The following is a 27,981-nucleotide window of genomic DNA, read 5'->3' on the forward strand; positions in this document are numbered from 1 at the left end:
AGCACAGGCAGCACAGGCAGCAGGTGGTGGTGCGGGCAGGGCAGTGGTACAGGCAGCACGGGCAGCACAGGCAGCAGGTGGTGGTGCGGGCAGCACAGGCAGCGGCCCCGCCCGCCCGGTTCACCCGCCCCCGCTGATCCGCCCCCCCCGTCCGGCCCGGCCGGGGCAGCAGCGCCGGGGGCGGCGGCGCCCGCAGGTACCGGGGGCGGGGGAACAGGGGAGGCCGGGGGGACAGGGGGGCGACCAGGGGGCTGCACCCCTGCGGAGGGGGGGCCGGGCCGGGGGGGGCGGCGGGAGCTGCCCGGGAACAGCCCGGACGCCTGGGTCCCTCTACCCGGACGCCTGGGTCCACCTGCCTGAACGCCTGGGTTCTCTGCCCGAACGCCTGGGTCCTCTGCTCGAACGCCTGGGTCCTCTGCCCGGGGGGGATGTCTGAGGGCAGGGGGGATCCCGAGGGACCCCCAGGGTTGGGGGGAACACCCTGGGTGTCCCCAAGGCGGGGGGAGCCCCGGGGGGGCCAGGATGGGGACACCCCCACACACACCTCGGTCCCGGGGTGGCAGATGGGGACAGTTCCCCCCTCCCCCTGGCCTAATTAGCTGCAGCTAATTAGGAAGTAGGAGCAGCACCTGGACGGGGGGGGCGCCATATGGTCCCCGCCCCCACAGGCGGGTGGGGGGGCTGGGGACCCCGTCCCCATACCGGGGAGGGACTGGAGGGGACACGGGGAGGGGGACACGGGGGGACATGGGGGACACAGCGGGGGACACAGTGCCGACCTGGCCTATCGCCCCCCCCCCCCGGACAGGCGCCGGTGACAACACGAGGGACAGGGGACACCCAGGGGACACCTTGGGGACACCGCGGGGACACCGCGGGGAGAGCGGCACCTAAAGACAGGGGACAGGGATGGGGACCCCGGGGGAAGGGGACCCGAATGGGGACCCAGGAGAAGGTGACAAGGGTGGGGACCCAGGGGAAAGGGACCCTAGGGGATGGGGACAGCAATGGGGACACAGTGATGGGGACCTGGGGATGAGGACAGTGATGGGGACAGGAATGGGGACACGAATGGGGACAGTAATGGGGACAGCGATGGGAACCTGGGGATGGGGACGTGGTGATGGGGACAGCAATGGGGACGTGTGGATGGGGATGGGAATGGGGACAGGAATGGGGACATGGCGATGGGGACGGTGATGTGGATAGGAATGGGGACAGCAACGGGGACAGTGATGGGAACCTGGGGATGGGGACAGGAATGGGGACAGCAATGGGGACCTGTGGATGGGGACAGCAACGGGGACACAGTGATGGGAACCTGGGGATGAGGACAGGAATGGGGACACGAATGGGGACAGCAATGGGGACAGCAATGGGAACCTGGGGATGGGGACATGGTGATGGGGACAGCAATGGGGACGTGTGGATGGGGACAGTGATGGGGACGGGAATGGGGACAGGAATGGGGACCTGTGGATGGGGATAGCGATGGGGACGGGAATGGGGACATGGCGATGGGGATGGTGATGTGGATAGGAATGGGGACAGCAACAGGGACAGTGATGGGAACCTGAGGATGGGGACCTGGTGATGGGGACAGGAATGGGGACAGCGATGGGGACCTGTGGATGGGGACAGTGATGGGGACATGGGGATGTGGTCCCAGGGGATGGGGACAGCAATGGAGACATGGGGATGTGGTCCCAGGGGATGGGGACAGCAGTGGAGACATGGGGATGAGGACAGTGATGTGGACCTGGGGATGAGGACAGCAATGGGGACAGCGACAGGGACAGGGACCTGTGGATGGGGACAGTGGTGAGGACCTGGCGATGGCAGGCGTGGGACCATGGCTGATGGGACACAGACGGGGGCGCAGGGGACAAGGGACACAGAGCTGCAGGTGACATCCTCGCTCCTCCCCAGCTGCAGGCTGCCACCGAGGGCCCTGTCCCTGTCCCCATGGCGTCACCGTCCTGCCCGGCCCTCCTGGCCGCCTGCCTGGTGCTGCAGCTGGCCACAGGTGAGCAGGGTGGCACTGGGGACACTGGGGACACCGGGGATGGGGGGGGCACAAGGCTGGGAGAGACCCCATGACTGGTGGGGACGGTGACCTGGACCATGGGGACCTGGGCAAGGGGACCCTGGAGGTGGGGACACAGGGGTTGGCACCCAGGAAGGATGGGGACCCAAGGACATGGGGACCCAGGGGACAAGGTCGCCAGGGAATGGGGACACCTGGGGATGGTGATGTACGGGACGGGGACCCTGGGGGTGGTCACCAGGGTGTGGGGACCTGGAGATGGTGGCCCTGGGAACGGTGACCAGGGGGTGGGGACCTCCAAGGCACCTGGGCAGGTGATGTAGGGGACAGGGACCCTGGGGACAGTGACCAGTGGGTGGGGACCTAGAGATGGTCACCAGGAGGTGGCACCTAGGGGCTAGGGACCCTCAGGGACCTGGAGATGGTGATGTAGGGGACAGGGACCCTGGGGACAATGATCAGGGGGTGGGGACCTGGAGATGGTGACCAGAGAGTGGAGACCCCTGAGGACCTGGGGATGCTGATGTAGGGGACAGGGACCCCGGGGACAGTGACCACGGGGTGGGGACCTGGAGATGGTCACCAGGAGGTGACACCCGGGGGCTGGGGACCCTTGGGGACCTGGAGATGGTGATGTAGGGGACAGGGACCCTGGGGACAGTTGACCAGGCAGTGGGGACCTGGAGATGGTGACCAGGAGGTGGGGACACCTGACGACCTGGGGATGGTGATGTAGGGAACAGGGACCCTGGGGACAGTGACCACGAGGTGGGGAGCTGGAGATGGTCACCAGGAGGTGACACCCAGGGGCTGGGGACCCTCGGGGACCTGGAGATGGTGATGTAGGGGACAGGGACCCTGGGGACAGTGACCAGGCAGCGGAGACCTGGAGATGGTGACCAGGGGGTGGGGACACTTGAGGACCTGGGAATAGTGATGTAGGGGACAGGGACCCCGGGGACAGTGACCACGAGGTGGGGACCTGGAGATGGTCACCAGGAGGTGACACCCGGGGGCTGGGGACCCTCGGTGACCTGGAGATGGTGATGTAGGGGACAGGGACCCTGGGGACAGTTGACCAGGCAGTGGGGACCTGGAGATGGTGACCAGGGGGTGGGGACACCTGACGACCTGGGGATGGTGATGTAGGGAACAGGGACCCTGGGGACAGTGCCCGGGGGCTGGGGACCCCTGTGTCCCTGCACGCCATGGCCAGGGGGTGGCCAGGCGCGTGTCCCCGTCCCTGAGCCCGTGACCCCGGGTTGGTGGCAGTGTCGCGCGGTGACGGGTGCAGCAGCTTCGGGAACCTGTTCACGGCCATCGCGGAGAACAGCGCCCACGGGAGCCTGGTGGCCCGGCTGCCGGGAGGGGACGCGGGGGACACGCGGCTGCAGCTCTGCCTGGCCGGCGCCGACGCCGCCTGGTTCTACCTGGACGGGCGCAGCGTTCGCCTCAACGTCTCCAACGGCCGCGCCCTGGACCGCGAGGTGATGCCACCGCCCTGGCCCCTCCATCGAGGCCACCCACCGTCCCTTGTGTGTCCACCTGCCTCCATCCTCCATCCCTGTCCATCAGTGTCCATCCATGTCCACCTTCTGACCGTCCTTCATCCATCGTGTGTCCACCTGCCTCCATCCCCCATCCCTGTCCATCAGTGTCCATCCTTGTCCATCAGTGTCCATCCATGTCCACCTTCTGACCGTCCTTCATCCATCGCGTGTCCACCTACCTCCATCCCTGTCCATCCATGTCCATCCTTGTCCATCTTCTGACCGTCCTTCATCCATCGTGTGTCCACCTGCCTCCATCCTCCATTCATGACCATCAGTGTCCAGCTGTGTCCATCCACATCCATTTTCTGACCATCCATTGTGTGTCCACCTGCCTCCATTCTCCATCTGTGTCCATCTGTGTCCAACCGAGTCCATCCATGTCCATCTTCTGACCGTCCTTCATCCATCATGTGTCCACCTGCCTCCATCCCTGTCCATCAGTGTCCATCTGTGTCCATCCACGTCCATCTTCTGACCATTCTTCATCCATTGTGTGTCCACCTGCCTCCATTCTCCATCCGTGACCATCAGTGTCCATATGTCCATCTTCTGACCATCCTTCATCCATCATGTGTCCACCTGCCTCCATTCTCCATCCCTGTCCATCCATGTCCATCTTCTGACCGTCCATCATCCATCGTGTGTCCACCTGCCTCCATCTTCCATCCCTGTCCATCCATGTCCATCCATGTCCATCCACGTCGATCTTCTGACCGTCCTTCATCCGTCCTATGTCCATCTGCCTCCATCCCTGTCCATCAGTGTCCATCTGTGGTCATCCACGTCCACCTGCTGACGGTCCTCCATCCATCGTGTGTCCACCTGCCTCCATCCCTGTCCATCAATGTCCATACACGTCCATCTGCTGACCGTCCTTCATCCATCATGTGTCCACCTGCCTCCATTCTCCATCCCTGTCCGTCAGTGTCCATCCATGTCCATTTTCTGACTGTCCTTCATCCATCATGTCTACCTGCCTCCATCCTCCATCTCTGTCCACCAATGGCCATCCATGTCCATCTTCTGACCATGCGTTGGTCCATCATGTGTCCACCTGCCTCCATCCTTGTCCATCAGTGTCCATCCATGTTCATCTTCTGTCCATCCTTCATCCATTGTGTGTCCACCTGTCTCCATCCTCCACCCATGGCCATCATATCCATCTTCTGACCATGCCTGGTCCCTCATGTGTCCACTCCCATCCCCCTGTAGCCATCCTCCGTCTGTGTCCACATTCCATCCACCCTCCATCCATCTCCCATCCATCCTTCATTCATCTCCCATCCATCCTCCCATCCGTCCTCCATCTGTGTCCATCCATGTGCATCCATGTCCATGCTCTGACCACTCTTCATCCATAGTGTGTCCAGCTTCCTCCATCCTTCATCTGTGTCCATCCTGGGTCCACCCACCTCCATCACCCACCCTTCAATACACCCACCTCCATCCTGCATCTGCCTGGGCCTCCTCTGTCCATCCTGCGTCCATCCGCCATCCATCCACGCATCCTTCATCCATCCATCGATCCTGTGTCCATCTGCCATCCATCTTCTGTCCATCTTGTGTCCAACCTCCATCCATCCTGTGTCCATCCGCCATCCATCTTCTGTCCATCTTCTGTCCAACCTCCATCCATCCTGTGTCCATCCGCCATCCATCTTCTGTCCATCTTCTGTCCAACCTCCATCCATCCTGTGTCCATCCGCCATCCATCTTCTGTCCATCTTCTGTCCAACCTCCATCCATCCTGTGTCTATCTGCCGTCCGTCCTGCACCTGCCTGTGTCCATCCTGGGTTCACCTGCAGCCATCCTGTGTCTATCCATCCATCCTTTATCTACCTTTCATCTGTTTCTGCTCATCTTGTGTCCATTCTCTGCCCATCCTCCATCCCTCATCCATCTACCTGCCTCCATCCATCCATCCATCCATCCATCCATCCATCCATCCATCCTCCATCTGCCTGTGCCCAACCTTGATCCATCCTTCTTCCATCCTCCATCCATCCTTCACCCATCCTCGATCTATCCTGGACCCATCCTTGATCCATCCTTCATCCATCCTCGATCTGTCCTTGATCCATCCTCCACCCATCCTTGATCCATCCTCCATCCATCCATCCATCCATCCATCCATCCATCCATCCATCCATCCATCCTCGATCTACCCTTGATCCATCCTCCATCCATCCTCGATCTATCCTTGATCCATCCTCCATCCATGCTTGATCCATCCTCCATCCATCCTCGATCCATCCTTGCTCCATCCTTGATCCATCCTCTATCCAGCACCCACCTCGCTCCATCCCACGCCCCCTGTCTGGGAATCCCCGGGGTTGTCCCCACGGGACGCTGTCCCCCGCAGTGTCCCCATGCCCTGTCCCTTGCAGGAGCTGGAGTCCCCGGTGCTGATGGTGGCCCTGACGTGCGCTGAGGATGGCTTCTCCCCGGTACGGCCACCGTGCCCGCGGGGACACCCCAGGGGGCGCCGGCTGCTGCAGGGGACACCTCCCGTGTCACCCCCATGTCCCCTGGCAGGTCGAGTACCGGCTCATCGTCCAGGTCCTCAATGAGAACGACAACCAGCCCCACTTCCAGGGGGCCACTGTCCTGACCCACAACGTCAGCGAGGTAGGGACAGGGACGGGGACAGGGGTGGGGACAGGGATGGGGACAGGGGTGGGGACAGAGATGGAGATAGGAACAGGGGTGGGAGAGATGGCCATGGATTGGGGATGGGGACGGAGATGGGGACAGGGATGGGGACAGGCATGGCCATGGATTGGGGATGGGGATGGAGATGGGGACAGGGACGGGGACAGGGACAGGCATGGCCATGGATTGGGGAAGGGGACGGAGATGGGGACAGGGATGACCATGGATTTGGGATGAGGACAGGGATCGGGACAGGGATGGGCATGGACTGGGGATGGGGACAGAGATGGGGACAGGGATGGGCATGGACTGGGGATGGGGACAGAGATGGGGACAGGGATGGGCATGGACGGGGGATGGGGACAGAGGTGGGGACAGGTGTAGTCATGGCCATGGGGACAGGGCTGGGGACAGGGCTGGCCATGGGTTGGGGACAGAGTTGGGGATGGGGACAGAGATGGAGACAGGGACAGGGATGGGGACAAGGACAGGGATGGAGACAGGCACGGTCATGGTGACAGGGTTGGGCACTAAGAGGGTTGGGGCACCCAGTTGGGTTTGGGGACATCAGGGTGGGTTTGGGGGTGCCGGGTGGTGACAACGGGTGACAGCGGGTGCTGGTGGGTGATACTGGATGTCAGGGGATGCCAGTGGATGACGGTGACAGTGGGTGCTGGTGAGTGACAGTGGATGGCAATGGGTACTGGTGGTGACAATGGGTGCCAGTGGGTGCTGGTGGGTGGCAGTGGGTGACACGGTGACACAGTGTCCCCAGCTGGCGGCCATGCACTTGGTGGTGTCCAGCAGGTGACAGTGGGTGGCAGTGGGTGAAACTGGGTGACACGGGTGTCCCCAGCTGGCGGCCATGCACTCAGTGGTGTTCAGTGGGTGCTGGTGGGTGATGATGGGTGTTGGATGGTGACACTGGGTGCTGGTGGGTGATGATGGGTGCCGGTGGGTGACATGTGGGTGACACAGATGTCCTGGTGTCCCCAGCTGGTGGCCACGCACTCGGTGGTGTTCAGTGGGTGATGATGGGTGACGATGGGTGATGATGGTGACATTGGGTGACACTGATGTCCTGGCGTCCCCAGCTGGCAGCCGTGCACTCGGTGGTGTTCAGTGGGTGATGATGGGTGATGATGGGTGATGATGGTGACATTGGGTGACACTGATGTCCTGGCGTCCCCAGCTGGCGGCCGTGCACTCGGTGGTGTTCAGTGGGTGATGATGGGTGATGATGGTGACACTGGCTGACACTGATGTCCTGGTGTCCCCAGCTGCCGGCTGTGCACTCGGTGGTGTTCAGTGGGTGATGATGGGTGATGATGGTGACATTGGGTGACACTGATGTCCCGGTGTCCCCAGCTGGCGGCCGTGCACTCGGTGGTGTTCAGTGGGTGATGATGGGTGATGATGGTGACACTGGCTGACACTGATGTCCTGGTGTCCCCAGCTGCCGGCTGTGCACTCGGTGGTGTTCAGTGGGTGACAGTGGGTGATGATGGGTGATGATGGTGACACTGGTGACACTGATGTCCTGGTGTCCCCAGCTGGCGGCTCTGCACTCGGTGGTGTTCAGTGGGTGATGATGGGTGATGCTGAGTGATGGATGGTGACTGTGGGTGATGATGGGTGATGATGCGTGATGGATGGTGACACTGGGTGACACAGATGTCCCGGTGTCCCCAGCTGGCGGCCGTGCACTCAGTGGTGTTCAGTGGGTGATGATGGGTGATGCTGGGTGGTGATAGTGACAGTGGGTGGCACTGATGTCCCGGTGTCCCCAGCTCGTGGCCGTGCACTCGGTGGTGTTCAGAGGGTGATGATGGGTGATGATGGGTGATGATGGTGACACTGGGTGACACTGATGTCCCGGTGTCCCCATCTGGCGGCCATGCACTCGGTGGTGTTCAGTGGGTGACAGTGGGTGATGATGGTGACATTGGGTGACACAGATGTCCCGGTGTCCCCAGCTGGCGGCCGTGCACTCGGTGGTGTTCAGCGCGCAGGCGGAGGACGCGGACGGGGACACGCTCATGTACGTCATCGACACGGCCTCGGTGAGCGCGGGGAGGGGACACGGGGACGGCGGGGGGCGACCCAGCAGCGCTGACCCCCGCGTGTCCCCGCGTGTCCCCCGTGTCCCCAGCCCGACGCCCGGTTCTTCCGCATCGACCTGCCCAACAGCGGGAAGGTGCTGCTGGCGCGGGCGCTCGACTTCGAGACCCGGCAGCACCTGGAGGTCGTGCTGACCGCAGTGGTGAGTCACGGGGTCACTGCAACCATCAGCCGTGGGTCACGGGGTCACTGCAACCATCAGCCGTGGGTCACAGTCGCAGGGTCACAATGTCAGGGGTTCAAGGGCCCTGGAAAGCTCATCCAGTGCAATCCCCCATGGAGCAGGAACACCCAGCTGAGGTTCCACAGGAAGGGGTCCAGGCGGGTTTGAATGTCTGCAGAGAAGGAGACTCCACAACCCCTCTGGGCAGCCTGGGCCAGGCTCTGACACCCTCACCCCCAACAAGTTGCTTCTCATATTCAAGTGGAACCTCCTGTGTTCCAGTTTGCACCCATTGCCCCTTGTCCTGTCACTGGAGTCCTGCCTGTCCTGCCTGTCCTGCCTGTCCTGCCTGTCCTGCCCACACGGACCCTTGGCCATGTGCCTGGGGATCTGTCAGCTCCACCATGGCCCTTGTACCCACCTCATGTCCCCACCACCCCACGTCTACACAACCGCACGGCTGTGGGTGCAAGGATGTCGCAGTCACAGTGTGTCCCCATGTCCCTGTGTCCCCATGTCTCTGTGTCCCCATGTCCCTGCCAGCTCCACCCCATGGCCCTGTGTGCCCATGTCCCTGCCTTCTGGACCCAGCACCCCTGTGTTCCCATGTCCCTGTGTCCCCATGTCCCTGTGTCCCCATGTCCCTGCCACCTCCACCCCATGTCCCTACCATCTCCACCCTGTGTCCCCATGTCCCTGTGTCCCCATGTCCCTGCCACCTCCACCCCATGTCCCTACCATCTCCACCCTGTGTCTCCATGTCCCTGTGTGCCCATGTCCCTGCCATCTCCACCCCATGTCCCTGTGTCCCCATGTCCCTGCCATCTCCACCCCATGTCCCTGCCAGCTCTACCCTGTGTCTCCATGTCCCTGTGTCCCCACGTCCCTGCCATCTCCACCCCATGTCCCTGTGTCCCCATGTCCCTGTGTCCCCATGTCCCTGCCATCTCCACCACATGTCCGTGTGTTCCCATGTCCCTGTGTTCCCATGTCTCTGTGTTCCCATGTCTCTGTGTCCCCATGTCCCTGTGTCCCCATGTCCCTGCCTTCTGCACCCAGCACCCCCGTGTCCCAATGTCCCCGTGTCCTCCTGTCCCTGTCACCTCCCCGCTGTGTCCCTGCAGCCCCACTGCCATGGCTCTAGGGACATCATGGCCATGCTGTGTCCCCTGTGCCAACCCCATGTCCCTGTGTCCCCTCTGCCTGTGCCATCTCCACCCCATGTCCCTCTGTCCCCATGTCCCCGTGTCCCAATATCCCCATGTCCCTGTCATCTCCTCCCCATGTCCCTGTGTCCCCATGTCCCCACATCCCTGCTACCTCTCCCCCATGTCCCCGTGTCCCCATGTCCCTCTGTCCCCATGCCCCTGCCACCTCGCCCCCATGTCCCCATGTCCCATGTCCCTCTGTCCCTGCAGCCCCGGTACTGTGGGTTTGGGGACCTCAGGCCCATCCCATGTCCCCTGTGTCCCCCATGCCACCCCCTGCTGCTGTGACACGGGGACAGCGCACACGTGTGGGTGTGACGTGTCCCGTGTCCCCCCCGTGGCCCGATCCCTGCTGTCCCCACTAATTGGGGGTGACGTGATCCTGTCACCCCCCCGCACCTGCCCTCAATCCCCCTCATTTCCCTAATGGGCACCTGGGGGGGGCACTCAACCCTCACCCTGGTGTCCCCATGTCCCCACCTGCAGCTGGTGACATCCCCTCCATCCTGATGTCCCTGTGTCCCCACCTGCAGCTGGCCCTGGGTGACGTTCCCGTCACCCCGTGTCCCCCCCTGCTCTGAGCTGCCCACCCAGTCCTGGCCTGGGGGTCCATGTCCTGGGGATCCTTGTCCCCTGGGGGTCCCTGTGTCCTGGAGGGGTCCCTGTCCCACTGGGGTCCTTGTCCCCAGGGGGTCCCTGTTCCATGAGGGTCCTTGTCCCTATGGGGGTCCCTGTCCCCTTGGGGTCCCTGTCCCTGGGGGGGTCCCTGTCCCTTGTGGATCCCTGTCCTCTGGAGGTCCCTGTGCCACGGTGGTCTCTGTATCTGGGGTTCATTGTCCCCTGGAGGTCTTTGTCCCCTGAGGGTTCTTGTCCCCAGGGGGTTCCTGTCCCATGGGGTTCCCTGTCCCATGATGGTCCTTGTCCCCAGGAGCTGCCTGTCCCTTCAGTTTCCCTGTCCCTTGTGGGTCCCTGTCCCCTGGGGGTCCCCATCCCCTAGGGGTCCTTATCCCCTATGGGTCCCTGTCCTGTGGGGGTCCCTGTCCCCTGTGGGGCTCCTGTCCCCTGGGGGTCTCTGTCCCATTGGTGTCCCTGTCCCATTGGTGTCCCTATGCCTGGAGGTCCTCGTCACCTGGAGGTCCTTGTCCCATTGGTGTCCCTATGCTTGGAGGTCCTTGTCACCTGGAGATCCTTGTCCCATTGGGGTCCCTGTCCCTGGAGATCCTTGTCACCTGGAGATCCTTGTCCCATTGGTGTCCCTATGCGTGGAGGTCCTTGTCACCTGGAGATCCTTGTCCCTGGTGTCCCTGTGCCTGGAGATCCTTGTCACCTGGAGATCCTTGTCCCATTGGGGTCCCTGTGTCTGGAGGTCCTTGTCACCTGGAGATCCTTGTCCCATTGGTGTCCCTATGCTTGGAGGTCCTTGTCACCTGGAGGTCCTTGTCCCATTGGTGTCCCTATGTGTGGAGGCCCTTGTCACCTGGAGATCCTTGTCCCACTGGGTTCCCTGTGCCCGTGGGTCCCTGTCCCCGGGTGTCCTGTCCCCAGGGGTCCCCGTGCTGTCCGTCGGTCCATCCGTGTCCCCGTGTCACAGGAGATGAACACCCGGGAGCGGTTCAACGCGTCCGCCCGCGTGCGCGTCAACGTGCTGGACGGGGACGACCAGTACCCCCAGTTCCTGCCCTGCACCCCCCGCAGCCACCTCGGCGTCACCATCTGCACCAGCCCCGTCTACACCGCCAACGTCACCGAGGGGCAGCTGCAGGTGGGACATGGGACATGGGGGGTGGCACCAGCTGCAGGTGGGACATGGGACACGGGGGGTGGCACCAGCTGCAGGTGGGACATGGGCCATGGGGGGGATGTCACCAGCTGCAGGTGGGACATGGGACACGGGGGGTGGCACCAGCTGCACGTGGGACATGGGGGGGATGTCACCAGCTGCAGGTGGGACATGGGACATGGCGGGGATGTCACCAGCTCCAGGTGGGACATGGGAGGTGACAACAGCTGCATGTGGGACATGGGACAGGGGGGGTGACACCAGCTGCAGGTGGGACATGGGACATGGGGGGGATGTCACCAGCTGCAGGTGGGACATGGGACATGGGGGGGATGTCACCAGCTGCAGGTGGGACATGGGGGGGATGTCACCAGCTGCAGGTGGGACATGGGACATGGGGGGGATGTCACCAGCTGCACGTGGGACATGGGAGGTGACACCAGCTGTAGGTGGGACACGGGACATGGGGGGGATGTCACCAGCTGCAGGTGGGACATGGGAGGTGACACCAGCTGCAGGTGGGACATGGGACACGGGGGGTGGCACCAGCTGCACGTGGGACATGGGACACGGGGGGTGACACCAGCTGCAGGTGGGACATGGGACATGGGGGGGATGTCACCAGCTGCACGTGGGACATGGGAGGTGACACCAGCTGTAGGTGGGACACGGGACATGGGGGGGATGTCACCAGCTGCAGGTGGGACATGGGAGGTGACACCAGCTGCAGGTGGGACATGGGACACGGGGGGTGGCACCAGCTGCAGGTGGGACATGGGACATGGGGGGGATGTCACCAGCTGCAGGTGGGACATGGGACATGGGGGGGATGTCACCAGCTGCACGTGGGACATGGGAGGTGACACCAGCTGCAGGTGGGACATGGGACATGGGGGGGATGTCACCAGCTGCAGGTGGGACATGGGACATGGGAGGTGGCACCAGCTGCAGGTGGGACATGGGACATGGGGGGGTGACACCAGCTGCAAGTGGGACATGGGACATGGGGGGGATGTTACCAGCTGCAGGTGGGGACATGGGGACATGGGGGGGATGTCACCAGCTGCAGGTGGGGACATGTTGGGGTGTCCGGGGTGTCCCCATGGGCTGAGCTGTTGTGTCCCCCGCAGGGGGGTCCCCTGACCTTCAGCCCCAGCTCCGTGTACGCAGAGGACGGGGACAGGGGGCTCAGGGCGCCCATCACCTACTCACTGCTGGCAGGTACGGACACACGGACACGGACACACGGACAGGGACACGGGGGGATGGGGACACATGGACACAGGGACACACGGACATGGGGGGACAGGGACACAGGGACACCAGGGCACAGGAACACATGGATATGGGAGGACAGGGACACACAGACATGGACACAGGGACACGAGGGGACAGGAACACAGGGACAGGGACACACGGACACAGGGGAACAGGGACACACGGACACAGGGGAACAGGGACACACAGATATAGACACACAGACAGGGGTGGGGAGGGACACACGGACACAGGGGGATAGGGACACATGGACTCAGGTGGACAGGGACACATGGACATAGGAGGGCAAGGACACACAGACAGGGGTGGGCAGGGACACATGGACATGGACACACTGACATGAGTGGAGAAGGACACACGGACACGGGTGGGCAGGGACACACAGACAGGGACACACAGACATGGGTGGGCAGGGACATGGCGGGGCAGGGACACATGGACACAGGGGGACAGGGACATGTGGGGACAGGGACACATGGACAGAGACAGACAGGGACACACGGACATGCAGGGGCAAGGACACAGGGACATGGACACAGGTGGGCAGGGACATATGGACATAGACACACAGACACGGGTGGGCAGGGACAGATGGACATGGGTGGACAGGGACACACAGACAGGGACACATGGACATGGGTGGGCCAGGACACACGGCCAGGGACACATGGACATGGGTGGGCAGGGACACATGGACATGAGTGGACAGGGACACATGGACATGGGTGGGCCAGGACACACGGACAGGGACACATGGACATGGGTGGGCAGGGGCACATGGACATGGGTGGGCTGGGACACAGGGACAGGGGTGGGCCAGGACACATGGACATGGGTGGGCAGGGACACATGGACATGGGTGAGCAGGGACACACGGACATGGGTGGGCCAGGACACATGGACATGGGTGGGCAGGGACACATGGACATGGGTGGGCAGGGACACACGGACATGGGTGGGCAGGGACACATGGACATGGGTGGGCCAGGACACACGGACATGGGTGGGCAGGGACACATGGACATGGGTGGGCAGGGACACACGGACATGGGTGGGCAGGGACACATGGACATGGGTGGGCAGGGACACACGGACATGGGTGGGCCAGGACACACGGACATGGGTGGGCAGGGACACATGGACATGGGTGGGCAGGGACACACGGACATGGGTGGGCAGGGACACATGGACATGGGTGGGCCAGGACACACGGACATGGGTGGGCAGGGACACATGGACATGGGTGGGCAGGGACACAGGGACACACGGACATGGGTGGGCAGGGACACACAGACAGGGACACTTGGACACATGTGGGCAGGGACACATGGGCACATGGACATGGTTGGGCTGGGACACACGGACACGAGTGGACAGGGACACACGGACACACGGGGGGGTCAGCTCCACAATCCAATTCCCGGGATCCAATGGGTCCCGCAGGTGCAAATTGAATAAAGGGATTGGGGGGGGGAGGGGTAAACTCCTCCCATTATTGGGGGGGCTACAGGGTGACTGGGGGGGTCACACCCAAGGGCGCTCCAGCACCTGAGTGGTGCTCACAGGGTCAATAACGCCCCGAAAAATAGTGGGGTGCAGGGGGGACATTGGGAGCTTCCCACAATGCCCCGCGGCGGGGGGTGTGTGGGGGACCCCAGGGGTGTGTGGGGGTCCCCGTGTCACCCCCGTGTTCCCACCAGGGCAGGAGAGCAGCCGGTTCCACATCGACAACGTGACCGGGGCCATCACGCTGCTGCGGGCCGTGGAGAGCAGCCGCAACACCCCCGCCATCAGCCTCAGCGTCATGGTACCGGGACACCACGGGGACACACATGGGGACACGGGGACATGGGGGTGTCCGGGGTGAAGGATGCTGGGGAGATGGGGGGACGTGGGGATATGGGGGTACCCAGGGAGATGGGGAGATTGGGGATATGGGGGTACCAGGGCATATGGAGGGACCCAGGCGGATGGGGGGATTTGGGATATGGGGGTGCCCGGGGATATGGGGGGACCCAGGGGGATGGGGATACCTGGGGAGATGGGGGATGGTGGGGTGAAGGATGATGGAGAGATGGGGAGTACCCAGAGAGATGGGGGGACACAGGGAGATGGGGATCCCCAGGGAGATGGGGGGATTGGGGATATGGGGGTGCCTGGGGATATGGGGGGACCCAGGGGGATGGGGATACCTGGGGAGATGGGGGATGCTGGGGTGAAGGATGCTGGGGAGATGGGGGTAGCGTGGGAGATGGGGGGATTGGGGATATAGGGGGATTGGGGATATGGGGGTGCCAGGGGATATGGGGGGACCCAGGGGGATGTGGGATATCCAGGGTGAAGGATGCTGGGGAGATGGGGGGACGTGGGGATATGGGGGTACCCAGGGACATGGGGAATGTCTGGGGTGAAGGAAGCTGGGGAGATGGGGGGATGTGGGAGATGGGGGGACCTGGGGATATGGAGGGACCCAGAGGGATGGGGGGATTGGGGATATGGGGGTGCCCGGGGATATGGGGGGACCCAGGGCGATAGGGGTACCCGGGGAGATGGGGGATTTGGGAGATGGGGGATGCTGGGGAGACGGGGGATACCCAGGGAGAGGGGGGAACCCAGGGATATAGGGGTGCCTGGGTATATGGGAGATGCTGGGGTGAAGGATGCTGGGGAGATAGGGGGACGTGGGGATATGGGGGGTACCCAGGAACATGGGGGGACCTGGGGAGATGGGGGACCCGGGGAGATGGGGGATGTTGGGGTGAAGGATGCTGGGGAGATGGGGGGACCCAGAGAGATGGGGGTACCTGGGGAGATGGGGGTACCTGGGGAGATGGGGGTGCCTGTGTTGGGGGGTGTCGGGGGACATGGGGTACCAAGAGACACGGGGGTACCCAGGGAGGGGAAGGGTACCTGGGGACATGGGGACACCCACTGACACGGGGGTGCCCAGTGCCACACCCCTGGGTGCAGTGGGGGTGTCACCCGGGTGCAGTGGGGATGTCACCCCGGGTGCATTTGGGGTGTCCCCATGGTGCATTGGGGGTGTCACCCCAGGTGCACTGGGGATGTCACCCCGGGTGCATTTGGGGTGTCCCCATGGTGCATTGCGGGTGTCACCTGGGTGCAGCGGGCATGTCACCCCAGGTGCATTGGGGATGTCACCCCGGGTGCATTTGGGGTGTCATCCTCTGGTGCAGTGGGGGTGTCACCCCAGTGCAGTGGGGATGTCAGCCCGGGTGCATTTGGGGTGTCCCCATGGTGCATTGGGGGTGTCACCCTGGGTGCATTTCGGGTGTCCCCCTGGTGCACTGGGGCTGTCACCCTGGTGCATTGGGGCTGTCACCCTGGTGCACTGGGGCTGTCACCCAGGCGCATTGGGGCTGTCACCCTGGTGCACTGGGGCTGTCACCCTGGTGCAGTGGGGCTGTCACCCTGGCGCAGTGGGGCAGTCACCCGGGCGCAGTGGGGCTGTCACCCTGGCGCAGTGGGGCTGTCACCCGGGCGCATTGGGGCTGTCACCCGGGCGCAGTGGGGCTGTCACCCGGGTGCAGTGGGGCTGTCACCCTGGTGCATTGGGGCTGTCACCCGGGTACATTGGGGCTGTCACCCTGGTGCATTGGGGCTGTCACCCCTGGTGCATTGGGGCTGTCACCCGGGTACATTGGGGCTGTCACCCTGGCGCATTGGGGCTGTCACCCTGGCGCACTGGGGCTGTCACCCGGATGCATTGGGGCTGTCACCCTGGCGCATTGGGGCTGTCACCCGGGTGCAGTGGGGCTGTCACCCAGGTGCATTGGGGCTGTCACCCGGATGCATTGGGGCTGTCACCCTGGCGCATTGGGGCTGTCACCCGGGTGCATTTGGGCTGTCACCCGGGTGCAGTGGGGCTGTCACCCGGGTGCAGTGGGGCTGTCACTCTGGCGCATTGGGGCTGTCACCCGGGTGCAGTGGGGCTGTCACCCGGGCGCATTGGGGCTGTCACCCGGGCGCATTGGGGCTGTCACCCGGGTGCATTGGGGCTGTCACCCTGGCGCGCCGGTCGGCTGTCACCCGTGCGCACGGTGCCGTCCCGTCCGTCCCGCAGGCGGCGCAGGTCAATGACGCCAGCAAGTTCGCGGTGACGCAGGCGCTGGTGCGCGTGCTCGCCCCCAACCGCCACCCCCCGCGCTTCCCGCGCGCGTCCTACCGCGCCTTCGTGCCCGCCGGCACCCGCGAGGCGGCGCTGCTGCTCACCTTCGGCGGCCGCGTGCTGGCCCTGCGCGCGCACGACCCCGACTTCCCCGGGGTGAGGGGCGGGGCCAGGGCCAGGGGGCGGGGCCAGGGGCAGGGGGCGGGACCATGGACAGGGGGCAGGGTCTTAGACGGGGGCGGGGTCAGGGTTGTGGGCAGGGATGCGGGCAGGGATGGGGGAAGGATGCGGACAGGGATGCAGGAGGGGATGCGGGCAGGGATGCGGGCAGGGATGCAGGCAGGGATGCGGGCAGGGATGCAGGCAGGGATGCAGGGAGAGATGCAGGAGGGGATGCGGGCAGGGATGCAGGGAGGGATGCAGGAGGGGATGCGGGCAGGGATGCAGGGAGGGATGCAGGCAGGGACGCAGGCAGGGACATAGGCAGGGATACAGGCAGGGATGTGGGCAGGGATGCAAGCGGGGATGTAGTCAGGGATGCAGGCAGGGATACAGGCAGGGATACAGGCAAGGGTGTGGGCAGGGATGCGGGCAGGGATGCAGGAGGGGATGTAGGCAGGGACGCAGGCAGGGACATAGGCAGGGATGCGGGCAGGGATGCAGGCAGGGATGTGGGAAAAAGACATGGGATGGGGATGAGGGCAGGAGTGCAGGCAGGGGATGAAGGCAGAGATGGGGTGGTGCAGGCAGGAGGTGTGAAAAGGATATGGGCAGAGGATGGGGGCAGGGATGCAGGCAGGGATGTGGGAAAAAGACATGGGATGGGGATGAGGGCAGGAGTGCAGGCAGGGGATGAAGGCAGAGATGGGGTGGTGCAGGCAGGAGGTGTGAAAAGGATATGGGCAGAGGATGGGGACAGGGGTGCAGGCAGGGGGTGGGAAAACAATATGGGCAGAGGATGAGGAGAGGGGTGCAGGCAGAGGTACAGGCAGGGGGGTGGGAAAATTATATAGGATGGGGGTGCAGGCAGGGATGTGGGCAGGGATACAGGCAAAGATGCAGGTAGGAGATGTGGGAAAGGGGTGCAGGCAGGGATGCGGGCAGGGGATGAAGGCAGAGATGTGGGCAGGGGTGCAGGCAGGGGGGTGGGAAAACTATATGGGCAGAGCATGGGGACAGGGGTGCAGGCAGAGGTACAGGCAGGGGTGCGGGAAAACAGTGTGGGATGGGGTGCAGGCAGAGACGTGGGCAGAGATGCAGGCAGGGTGTGGGCAGGGGACGTGGCCAGGAATGCAGGCAGGGGGTACGACAGGGGCACAGGCAGGGGTGTGGGGAAAGTATATGGGATGGGGATGTGGGCAGGGATGCAGGCAGGGATGCAGGCAGGGATGCAGGCAGGGATGCGGGCAGGGATGCAGGCAGGGATGCGGGGAGGGATGAGAGGAGGGATGGGGGCAGGGATGCGGGCAGGGTTGCGGGCAGGGTGCGGGCAGGGTGCGGGCAGGGACACAGGCAGGTGCAGGCAGGTGCAGGCAGGTTTTGGGGCGCGGGCTGAGCCGCTGCCCCCGCAGGGCGTGAACCCCCAGGTGCGGTACAGCCTGTGCCCCGGCAGCTCCCCCGGCGCCCCCGGGCCCCCCCAGCCCCAGCTCTTCCAGGTGATGCCCAACGGGCTCCTGGTGGCCCAGAGCCACCGGCTGCACCCGACGCAGAGATACCGGCTGCAGGTGGGCACGGGGGACGGGGGGGCACTCCGGGGGGGCACCGGGAGGTCACCAGGGGTGGGGGGCATTGGGGATGGGGGGGGCTGGGGGACACTGGGTCTTACAGGGGCCTGGGGGCACCACGGGGTTGGGGGGCACCAGGGGGGCTGTGGGACATTAGGGGTGTTGGGGGACACTGGACGACACCGGGGGTGGGGGTAGTGGGGATGTTGGGGGCATGGGGGGCACATCAGGGTGGGGGGACACCAGGGGGCACTGGGCTCTGGGGATGTTGGGGGGCACCGAGGGTAGGGGGCACTGGGAATGGGGGGCTGGGGGACACTGGGGGTTACTGGGGACTGGAGGACACCATGGGGTTGGGGGGCACCAGGGGGGCTGTGGGACATCAGGGGTGTTGGGGGCAACTGGGGGACACTGGGGACTGGGGGGCATTGGGAATGTTGGGGGGCACTGGGGACCAGGGGCACTGGGGGCTGAGGGCGTATTTGAGATGCTGGGGGGCACCGGGGGACATTTGTGGGGCACTGGGGACACCCATGGGGCAGGGACCACCTGGGGGGGGCACAGCTGCACCCACCCCCCCGGGGGACACAGGGACCCCCAGGTGTCTGGGTGGGTGTAGTTGGGACCCTGTGTGTGCGTGTCCCCTCTGTCCCCACCGTGTCCTTTGTGTCCCCCCGGGTTGGGGGGTCCATGTGTCCCCCTGTGTCCCCCACTGTTTCCCCCTGTGTACCCTCGGGTGGGAGGGTCCCCGTGTCCCCCCGTGTCCCCCACGTCCCCCGGTGTCACCGCATGTCCCCCGTGTCCCCCCGGGTGGGAGGGTCCCTGTGTCCCCCATGTCCCCCGTGTCCCCCCGGGTGGGAGGGCCCCGTGTCCCCCGTGTCCCCGGTGTCACCGCGTGTCCCCAGGTGCTGGCGCGGGACGAGGAGTCGGGGGAGACGTCGAACACCACGGTGGAGCTGGAGGTTCTGTGGCCGGGACAGGCGGGTACGGGGGGGCTGGGTGACCCCGGGACCCCCCCTCCGCTTCCCTTCTGCCCCACGGAATTGGGACCCCCCCAAATCCCCTCCTGCCCCATGGCAACGGGACCTCCCCCAGGACCCAGACCCCCCAAATACCCTCCTGCCCAAAATCACCATGACACCCCCAGCATCAGAACCCCCATTACCGGTGTCCCCCTGACCCTTGGGTGTCCCCACAGCCCCATGGGACCCATCAGAGGCCACCCCAGGCCCCCCTGGGACTGAGACCCCCTAAATCCCCTCGTGCCCCAGTGCACCGGGACCCCCCAGAGATCAAGACCCCCCCAAATCCCCTTTTGCCCCATGGCACTGGGACCCAGCCCTGGGACTGAGACCCCCCAGGCCGCCTCCTTCCCCACGACACTAGGACCCCCCCCGGGACCGAGACCCCTAAATCCCCTCGTGCCCCAGAGCACCAGGACCTCCCCAGGACCAAGACCCCCCCAAATCCCCTCCTTCCCCATGACACTGGGACCCGCCCCGGGGACCGAGACCTCTAAATCCCCTTGTGCCCCAGTGCACCAGGACCCCCCTGGGACTGAGACCCCCAAATCCCCTCCTGCCCAAAATCACCATGACCCCCCCCAGCCCCATCGGCCCCCCCATTACCGCTGTCCCCCTGACCCCTGGGTGTCCCCGCAGCCCCGCGGGACCCGTCGGAGGCCGCCCCAGGACCCCCCAGGACTGAGACCCCCTAAATCCCCTCATGCCCCAGTGCACCAGGACCCCCCTGGGAACAAGACCCCCCCAAATCCCCTTTCGCCCTATGACAATACGACCCCCCACCGGGGACCAAGACCCCTAAATCCCCTCCTGCCCCATGGCACTGGGACCCCCCCCGGGGACCGAGACCCCTGAATCACCTCGTGCCCCAGTGCACCGGGAACCCCCAGGACTGAGACCACCCCTCAAATCCCCTCCTGCCCCAAATCACCATGACCCCCCCCCAGCCCCATCGGCCCCCCCATTACCGCTGTCCCCCTGACCCCTGGGTGTCCCCGCAGCCCCATGGGACCCATCAGAGGCCACCCCAGGACCCCCCAGGACTGAGACCCCCTAAATCCCCTCATGCCCCAGTGCACCAGGACCCCCCTGGGAACAAAACCTCCCCAAATCCCCTTTCGCCCTATGACAATACGACCCCCCACCGGGGACCAAGACCCCTAAATCCCCTCCTGCCCCATGACACTGGGACCCCGCCCCGCGGACCGAGACCCCTAAATCCCCTCGTGGCCCAGAGCACCAGGACCTCCCCAGGACCATGATCCCCCCAAATCCCCTCCTTCCCCATGACACTGGGACCCCCCCCGGGGACCGAGACCCCTAAATCCCCTCGTGCCCCAGTGCACCAGGACCCCCCCAGGACCAAGACCCCCTCAAATCCCCTCCTGCCCAAAATCACCATGACCCCCCGCAGCCCCATCGGCCCCCCCATTACCGCTGTCCCCCTGACCCCTGGGTGTCCCCGCAGCCCCATGGGACCCATCAGAGGCCACCCCAGGACCCCCCAGGACTGAGACCCCCTAAATCCCCTCATGCCCCAGTGCACCAGGACCCCCCTGGGAACAAGACCCCGCCAAATCCCCTTTCGCCCTATGACAATACGACCCCCCACCGGGGACCAAGACCCCTAAATCCCCTCTTGCCCCATGACACTGGGACCCCCCCCGGGGACCGAGACCCCTAAATCCCCTCGTGCCCCAGTGCACCGGGAACCCCCAGGACCGAGACCGCCCCCCAAATCCCCTCCTGCCCAAAATCACCATGACCCCCCGCAGCCCCATCGGCCCCCCCATTACCGCTGTCCCCCTGACCCCTGGGTGTCCCCGCAGCCCCGCGGGACCCGTCGGAGGCCGCCCCGGGCCCCCTGCTGGGCGCGGGGGCGCTGGCGGGGGCGCTGGGGGCGCTGGGGCTGCTGGGGGGGGCCGTGCTGTTCCTGGCCCTGCGCGCCCTGCGGCGCCGGCAGCGCAGACACGAGAACGCGCACCGCGCCGCCCTGGCCGCCGAGAAGCACCCCAACGTGGTAGGGGACCCCCGAAACCCCCCCGCGCCCCCGCAATGCTCTGACACCCCAACCCAACCCCCCCCGAGCTCCCAAGAATGCTCTGACACCCCAAAACCCTCTGAACATCCCTGGGAATGCTCTGACACCCCAAACCCCACTGCACCCCTGGGAACACTCGGGCACTCCAAAACCCCTCCAAGAATGCTCAGACACCCCAAAACCCCCTGAGCACCCCTAGAATGCTCTGACACCCCCAACCCCCCTCCTTCACCTCCGGGAATGCTCTGACACCCCAAAACCCTCTGAACATCCCCAGGAATGCTCAGACACCCCAAAACCCCCCTGCACCCCCGGGAATGCTTTGACAACCCAACCCCCCCCCCCAAGAATGATCAGACACCCCGAAAACCCCCCGCGCCCCTGGAATGATCTGACACCCCAACCCAACCCCCCCTGAGCACCCCTAGAATGCTCTGACACCCCAACCCCCCCCCCTGCACCCCCGGGAATGCTCTGACACCCCAAAACCCTCTGAACATTCCCAGGAATGCTCAGACACCCCAAAACCCCCCTGCACCCCCGGGAATGCTCTGACACCCCAAAACCCTCTGAACATTCCCAGGAATGCTCAGACACCCCAAAACCCCCCTGCACCCCCGGGAATGCTCTGACACCCCAAAACCCTCTGAACACCCCCGGGAATGCTCAGACACCCCAAAACCCCCCCCTGTGCCCCCGGGAACGCTCTGACACCCCAAAACCCCCCAAACCCCCCCAAACCCCCTCCGGATCCCAAACCTCCCCTAGGACCTCCTAGACACCCCCAAAACTCCCCTGAACCCCCTGCACCCCCAAACCCCATCCAGATCCCCAACCCACTCCCGGGACCACTCAGACAACCCAAAACCCCCCCTGCACCCCCGGGAATGCTCAGACACCCACAAACCCCCCTGATCACCCCTGGGAATGCTCTGACACCCCAAAACCCCCCCAACACCCCCGGGAATGCTCAGACACCCCCAACCCCCCCCCGCACCCCGAAACAGCCCTCGGGACCACTCAGGCATCCCCACACCCTCCCCGAACCCCCAGCATCCCCCTGCACCCCTAAATCTCCCCCCAGCCCCCCCCAGCCCCTCCAGCACCCCCGTGCACCCCTCAATTCTCCCCCTGGAATCCTCAGCCCTCCCTGCACCCCCAAATCCCCTGCAGACCCCCAGCCCACCCTGGACCCCCCCCAGTGCCAGAACTCCTGGGTCCACAGCTCACTGGGGGGGTTGTAAGGGGGGTGGGGGGTCCCCCAAATCTGGGGGGGCTGGGATAAGGTGCCCCCCCGGCCCGTGCCTCAGTTTCCCCGTCTGACACCTCCCTCCCCCCACAGAGCCTGAGGTGGTTCCAGCCGGTGAGTGCGGGGGGGCTGCCCTGAGCCCCCCCAAATAAAGGGTGCTGGGAGGGGGCTCCTTGTGCTGGGGGGGTCTGGGTATTGAGGGGGGACCTTGTGCTGGTGGGGTCTCATGGGGGGAATTTGGGTATTTGGGGGTCCTATTGGGGGGGTCCCTTTGCTTGGGAGGGGTACCATGGGTGTTATCCGAGTTCTGGGGGGTCCTATGGGGGGGGTCCCTGTGCTGGGGGGGTCCCATGGGGGTGGTCCCTGTACTGGGAGGGGGCGGCTGGGTACTGGGTGGGAGTCCCATGGGGTCCCATGGGTGGTCCCATGGGGGGCATACGAGTTCTAGGGGGGCCCATGGGGGTCCCCAGGGGGGTCTGGGTGCTGATGGGGGGGTCTATGGGGGGTCTGGGTGTGGGGGTCCCATGGGGGGTCTTTGTGCTGGGGGGGTGTCTGGGTGCTGGGGGAGTCCCTATGTTGGGGAGGGGTCCCATGGGTGGTCCCATGGGGGGCATATGAGTTCTGGGGGGGCCCATGAGGGTCCCCAGGGGGGGTCTGGGTGATGATGGGGGGGCCTATAGGGGGTCTGGGTGCCAGGGGTCCCATGGGGGGTCCTTGTGCTGGGGGGGCTGTCTGAGTGCTGGGGGGATCCCATGGGGTGGTCCCTGTGTTGGGGGGGTCTCCATGGGGGATCCCATGGGGGTCATCTGAGTTCTGGGGGGGCCTATGGGGGTCTCCAGGGGGGTCTGGGTGCTGATGGGGGGGCCTATGGGGGGTCTGGGTGTCGGGGTCCCAGGGGGGTCCTTGTGCTGTGGTGGTCCTATCGTGGGGTCACTGTGCTGGGGGGGGTCTGGGTGCCAGGGGTCCCATGGGATGGTCTCTGTGGTGGGGGGGGTCCCATGGGGTCCCATGGGTGGTCCCATGGAGGGCATCTGAGTTCTGGGGGGCCCAGGGGATCTGGGTGCTGATGGGGGGGACCAATATGGGGTCTGGGTGCTGGGGTCCCGTGTGGGGTCCTTGTGCTGGGGGAGGGATTTGGGTGCTGCGGGGGGTCCCATGGGGGAGTCCCTGTTTTGGGGAGGGGTCCCATGGGTGGTCCCATGGGGGGGCATCCAAGTTCTGGGGGGGCCCATGGCGGTGCCCAGGGGGATCTGGGTGCTGATGGGGGGGCCTATGGGGGATCTGGGTGCCGGGGTCCCGTGGGGGGGTCCTTGTGCTGGGGTGGCCCTATGGGGGGGATCCCTGTGCTGGGGGGGGGTCTGTGTGCTGGGTGTGCCATGGGGGGTCCCCCCGCTGACCCCTGTGCCCCCCCCGCAGGTCCCCACCGGCAAATCGTCCCCGACGCCCCCCAGCCTCTATTACCCCAACGAGGGCTACAGCGAGGGGGGGGGCGGGGAGGGGCCCCCCCCGACCCTACCGCCCCCCCCTCCCCCAGTCCCCCAGCCCTCCCCCAGCCCCCCCCCCAAACCTCAGGCCAACTCCGTGGGGCGGCCGGGGGGGGGCTCCCCGGGTGGGGGGTCCCCAAAAGACTCCCCGCCCCCCCCTCAACCTCCCAGTCCCCCCCGCCCCCCCAGCCCCCCCAGCGAGGTTTTGGGGGGTTATGGGGAGCTGGGGGGGGGCAGCCCCGTGGCGGGGGGGGGGCGGCGGGGGGGCCCCCCGGGGGGGCTGCCGGCGCTGGAGGAGGAGAGCGAGGACAGCGGGGAGGAGGGGCCGGGGGGGGACCCCGCGGGGGGGAACGCGCACCCCGCGCTGGGGGGGGACCCCAGGGTGCCCCCCACCCTGCTGCAGCTGCTGGAGGATTCCATCGAGTGCTGAGGGGGGGTGCAGCGGCTGCTGGGGGGGCAGCAATAAAGAGCTGGAGCGGCACTGCAGGCTCCTTGGGGTGGGGGAATGGGAGGCACTGGGAGGCACTGGTGGGGACACTGGGATGTACTGGGAGGCACTGGTGGGGACACTGGGAGGCACTGGAAGGCACTGGTGGGAACACTGGGGGGCACTGGAAGGACACTGGGATGCATTGGAGAGCACTGGGAGGCACTGGTGGGGACACTGGGATGCACTGGGAGGCACTGGTGGGGACACTGCGGGGCACTGGAAGGACACTGGGATGCATTGGGAGGGCACTGGGAGGGCACTGGTGGGAACACTGGGATGTACTAGTGGGGACACTGCGGGGCACTGGAAGGACACCAGGATGCATTGGGAGGGCACTGGGAGGCACTGGTGGGGACACTGGGAGGCATTGGGAGGCACTGGTGGGGACACTGGAGGGCACTGGGAAGCACTGGGAGGGCACTGGGATGGCAGTGGGAGGCACTGGTGGGGACACTGGGGGGCACTGGGATGCACTGGGAGGGCACTGGGAGGCACTGGTGGGGACACTGCGGGGCACTGGAAGGACACCGGGATGCATTGGGAGGGCACTGCGAGGCACTGGTGGGGACACTGGGATGCACTGGGAGGCACTGGTGGGGACACTGCAGGGCACTGGAAGGACACCGGGATGCATTGGGAGAGCACTGGGAGGCACTGGTGGGGACACTGGGAGGCACTGGAAGGCACTGAGAGACACTGGTTGGGGACGCTAGGAGGGCACTGGGATGCACTGGAAGGCACTGCTGGGAACACTGAGGGGCACTGGGTGGCACTGAGAGTGCACTGGGAGGCACTGGTGGGAACACTGGGATGCATTGGGAGGGCACTGGTGGGGACACTGGAAGGCACTAGAAGGCACTGGTGGGGACACTGGGGGGCACTGGAAGGACACCAGGATGCATTGGGAGAGCACTGGGAGGCACTGGTGGGGACACTGAGGGGCACTGGGAAGCACTGGGAGGGCACTGGGAGGCACTGGTGGGAACGCTGGGATGCATTGGGAGGGCACTGGTGGGGACACTGGAAGGCACTGGAAGGCACTAGAAGGCACTGGTGGGGACACTGGGGGGCACTGGAAGGACACCGGGATGCATTGGGAGAGCACTGGGAGGCACTGGTGGGGACACTGGGGGGCACTGGGAAGCACTGGGAGGGCACTGGGAGACACTGGTGGGGACACTGGGGGGTACTGGGAGGGTTAGAGCCACCAGCCCTTGCCCCATGTGGGGACACTGGGGTGGCACTGGGAGGTACTGGGAAGCACTGGGAGGCACTGGGGAGAACTGGGGGGGACTGAGAGGCACTGGGGGAAATAAGGGGCATGGGGTAGGCACTGGGAAACACTGGGAGGTGCACAGGGCAGGCACTGGGAAGCACTGGGAGGTACTGGGAGGCTTAGAGCCACCAGACCAGCTCACACTGGGAGGGCACTAGGAGGCACTGGTGGGGACTAGGATGCACTGAAGATGAACTGGGAGGCACTGGGATACACTGGGAAGCACTGAGGTGACACTGGGAGGCACTGGGGGGCACTGGGGAGAACTGCGGGGAACTGGGAGGCACTGGGGGCAAACAGGGGCACGGGGCAGGCACTGGGAGTCACTGGAAGGCACTGGATGGGAGACTGGGGAGCACTGGGAGGCACTGGGAGGGGTTACAGCCACCAGGCCCCCTCCACTGTGGGGGCATTGGTAGGTACTGGGAGGCACTGGGAGGCACTGGTGGGGACACCGGGAGGGCAATGGGAGGGTTAGAGCCACCAGACCAGCTCACACTGGGAAGCACTGGGGAGGACACTGGGGAGGTTACAGCCTCCAGACCCACTCACTTGTGAGGGCACTGGGTGATATTGGGAGGCACTGGGAGGCACTGGGAGGGCACTGGGAGGCACTGGGGGGGACTAGGATGCAGTGAGGGGGAACTGGGAGGCACTGAGAGGTCACTATGGGGACACTGGGGAGTCACTGGTGGAGGTACTGGGAGAGTTAGAGCCACCAGCCCCGGTCCCCTGTGGGGACACTGGGGAGGAACGGGGATGCACTGGGAAGCGCTGGGGATCACGAGGGGGGGCACTGAGATGAACTGGGGAGGGCACTGGGATGCACCAGGATGAACTGGGGAGGGCACTGGGATGAACTGGGGAGGGCACTGGGATGCACCAGGATGAACTGGGGAGGGCACTGGGATGAACTGGGGAGGGCACTGGGATGCACTGGGATGAACTGGGGAGGGCACTGGGATGAACTGGGGAGGGCACTGGGATGCACCAGGATGAACTGGGGAGGGCACTGGGATGAACTGGGGAGGGCACTGGGATGCACTGGGACGAACCGCGCAGTTTCAGCCCCTCCCACCGCAGCCCCGCCCCCACGTGGTGTTTCCCGCGCTCCCGACCCAGTGGCCACGCCCCCGGCTGGGCGGTGCTGTCCTGGTCACGCCCCTTAAAGGGCCCACCCTCCCTTTAAGCGAGCCCTGTGTGTCCCCCACACACACTGCCCCGGGGGGTCACGGGGTTGTCGCGGGGTCTCCGAGGTGGGGGGAGCGGAGGAGACACCCCCTGGGTGCCGGGGGGGTGTCCCCAAAGTGGGGGTGTCCCCACCCGTGACCCCGTGGGCGATGCGCGCTAAGAGGCTTGCGCGGGTGTTTGTCACTTAATCCCCCGCGGCCGCCGCCACCGTCACTGTCACCGTCACCGCCACCCGGCGGGACCCGCGGTGTGCGGGGTGTGCTGGGTCAGCTGGGATGTACTGGGAGGACTGGGAGCACTGGGATGTGCTGGGAGCACTAAGGTGTGCTGGGAGGACTGAGAGCACTGGGTGTACTGGGGAGCACTGGAAGGACTGGGAGCACTGGGTGTGCTGGGGAGCACTGGGGTGCCCTGGAAGGACTGGGAGCACTGGGTGTACTGGGGAGCACTGGGGTGTGCTGGGAGCACTGGGTGTACTGGGGAGCACTGGGATGTACTGGAAGGACGGGGAGCACTGGGTGTACTGGGGTGCAGTGGAAGGACTGGGAGCACTGGGATGTACTGGGGAGCAC

At 65.2% G+C, this 27,981-nt stretch overlaps 1 protein-coding gene across 1 annotated transcript; it reads left to right on the forward strand.

Annotated features, from left to right (window-relative positions):
* LOC136110285 (cadherin-related family member 5-like) lies at positions 1-27,407 on the forward strand. Its single transcript, XM_071804922.1, has 17 exons — positions 1-196; positions 1,930-2,026; positions 3,320-3,534; positions 5,989-6,048; positions 6,137-6,229; positions 8,230-8,316; positions 8,406-8,516; positions 11,337-11,507; positions 12,656-12,746; positions 14,504-14,610; positions 16,888-17,088; positions 18,504-18,656; positions 19,562-19,640; positions 21,508-21,698; positions 23,062-23,082; positions 24,385-24,834; positions 27,390-27,407. Exons 2-17 carry the CDS (start codon positions 1,966-1,968, stop codon positions 27,405-27,407), a joined length of 2,109 nt encoding a protein of 702 aa, XP_071661023.1. The 5' UTR covers positions 1-196; positions 1,930-1,965.
* Positions 27,408-27,981: the final 574 nt, after the last annotated feature.

Source organism: Patagioenas fasciata, chromosome 1, assembly GCF_037038585.1.
Source record: "Patagioenas fasciata isolate bPatFas1 chromosome 1, bPatFas1.hap1, whole genome shotgun sequence".
Taxonomy (NCBI): Eukaryota; Metazoa; Chordata; class Aves; order Columbiformes; family Columbidae; genus Patagioenas; species Patagioenas fasciata.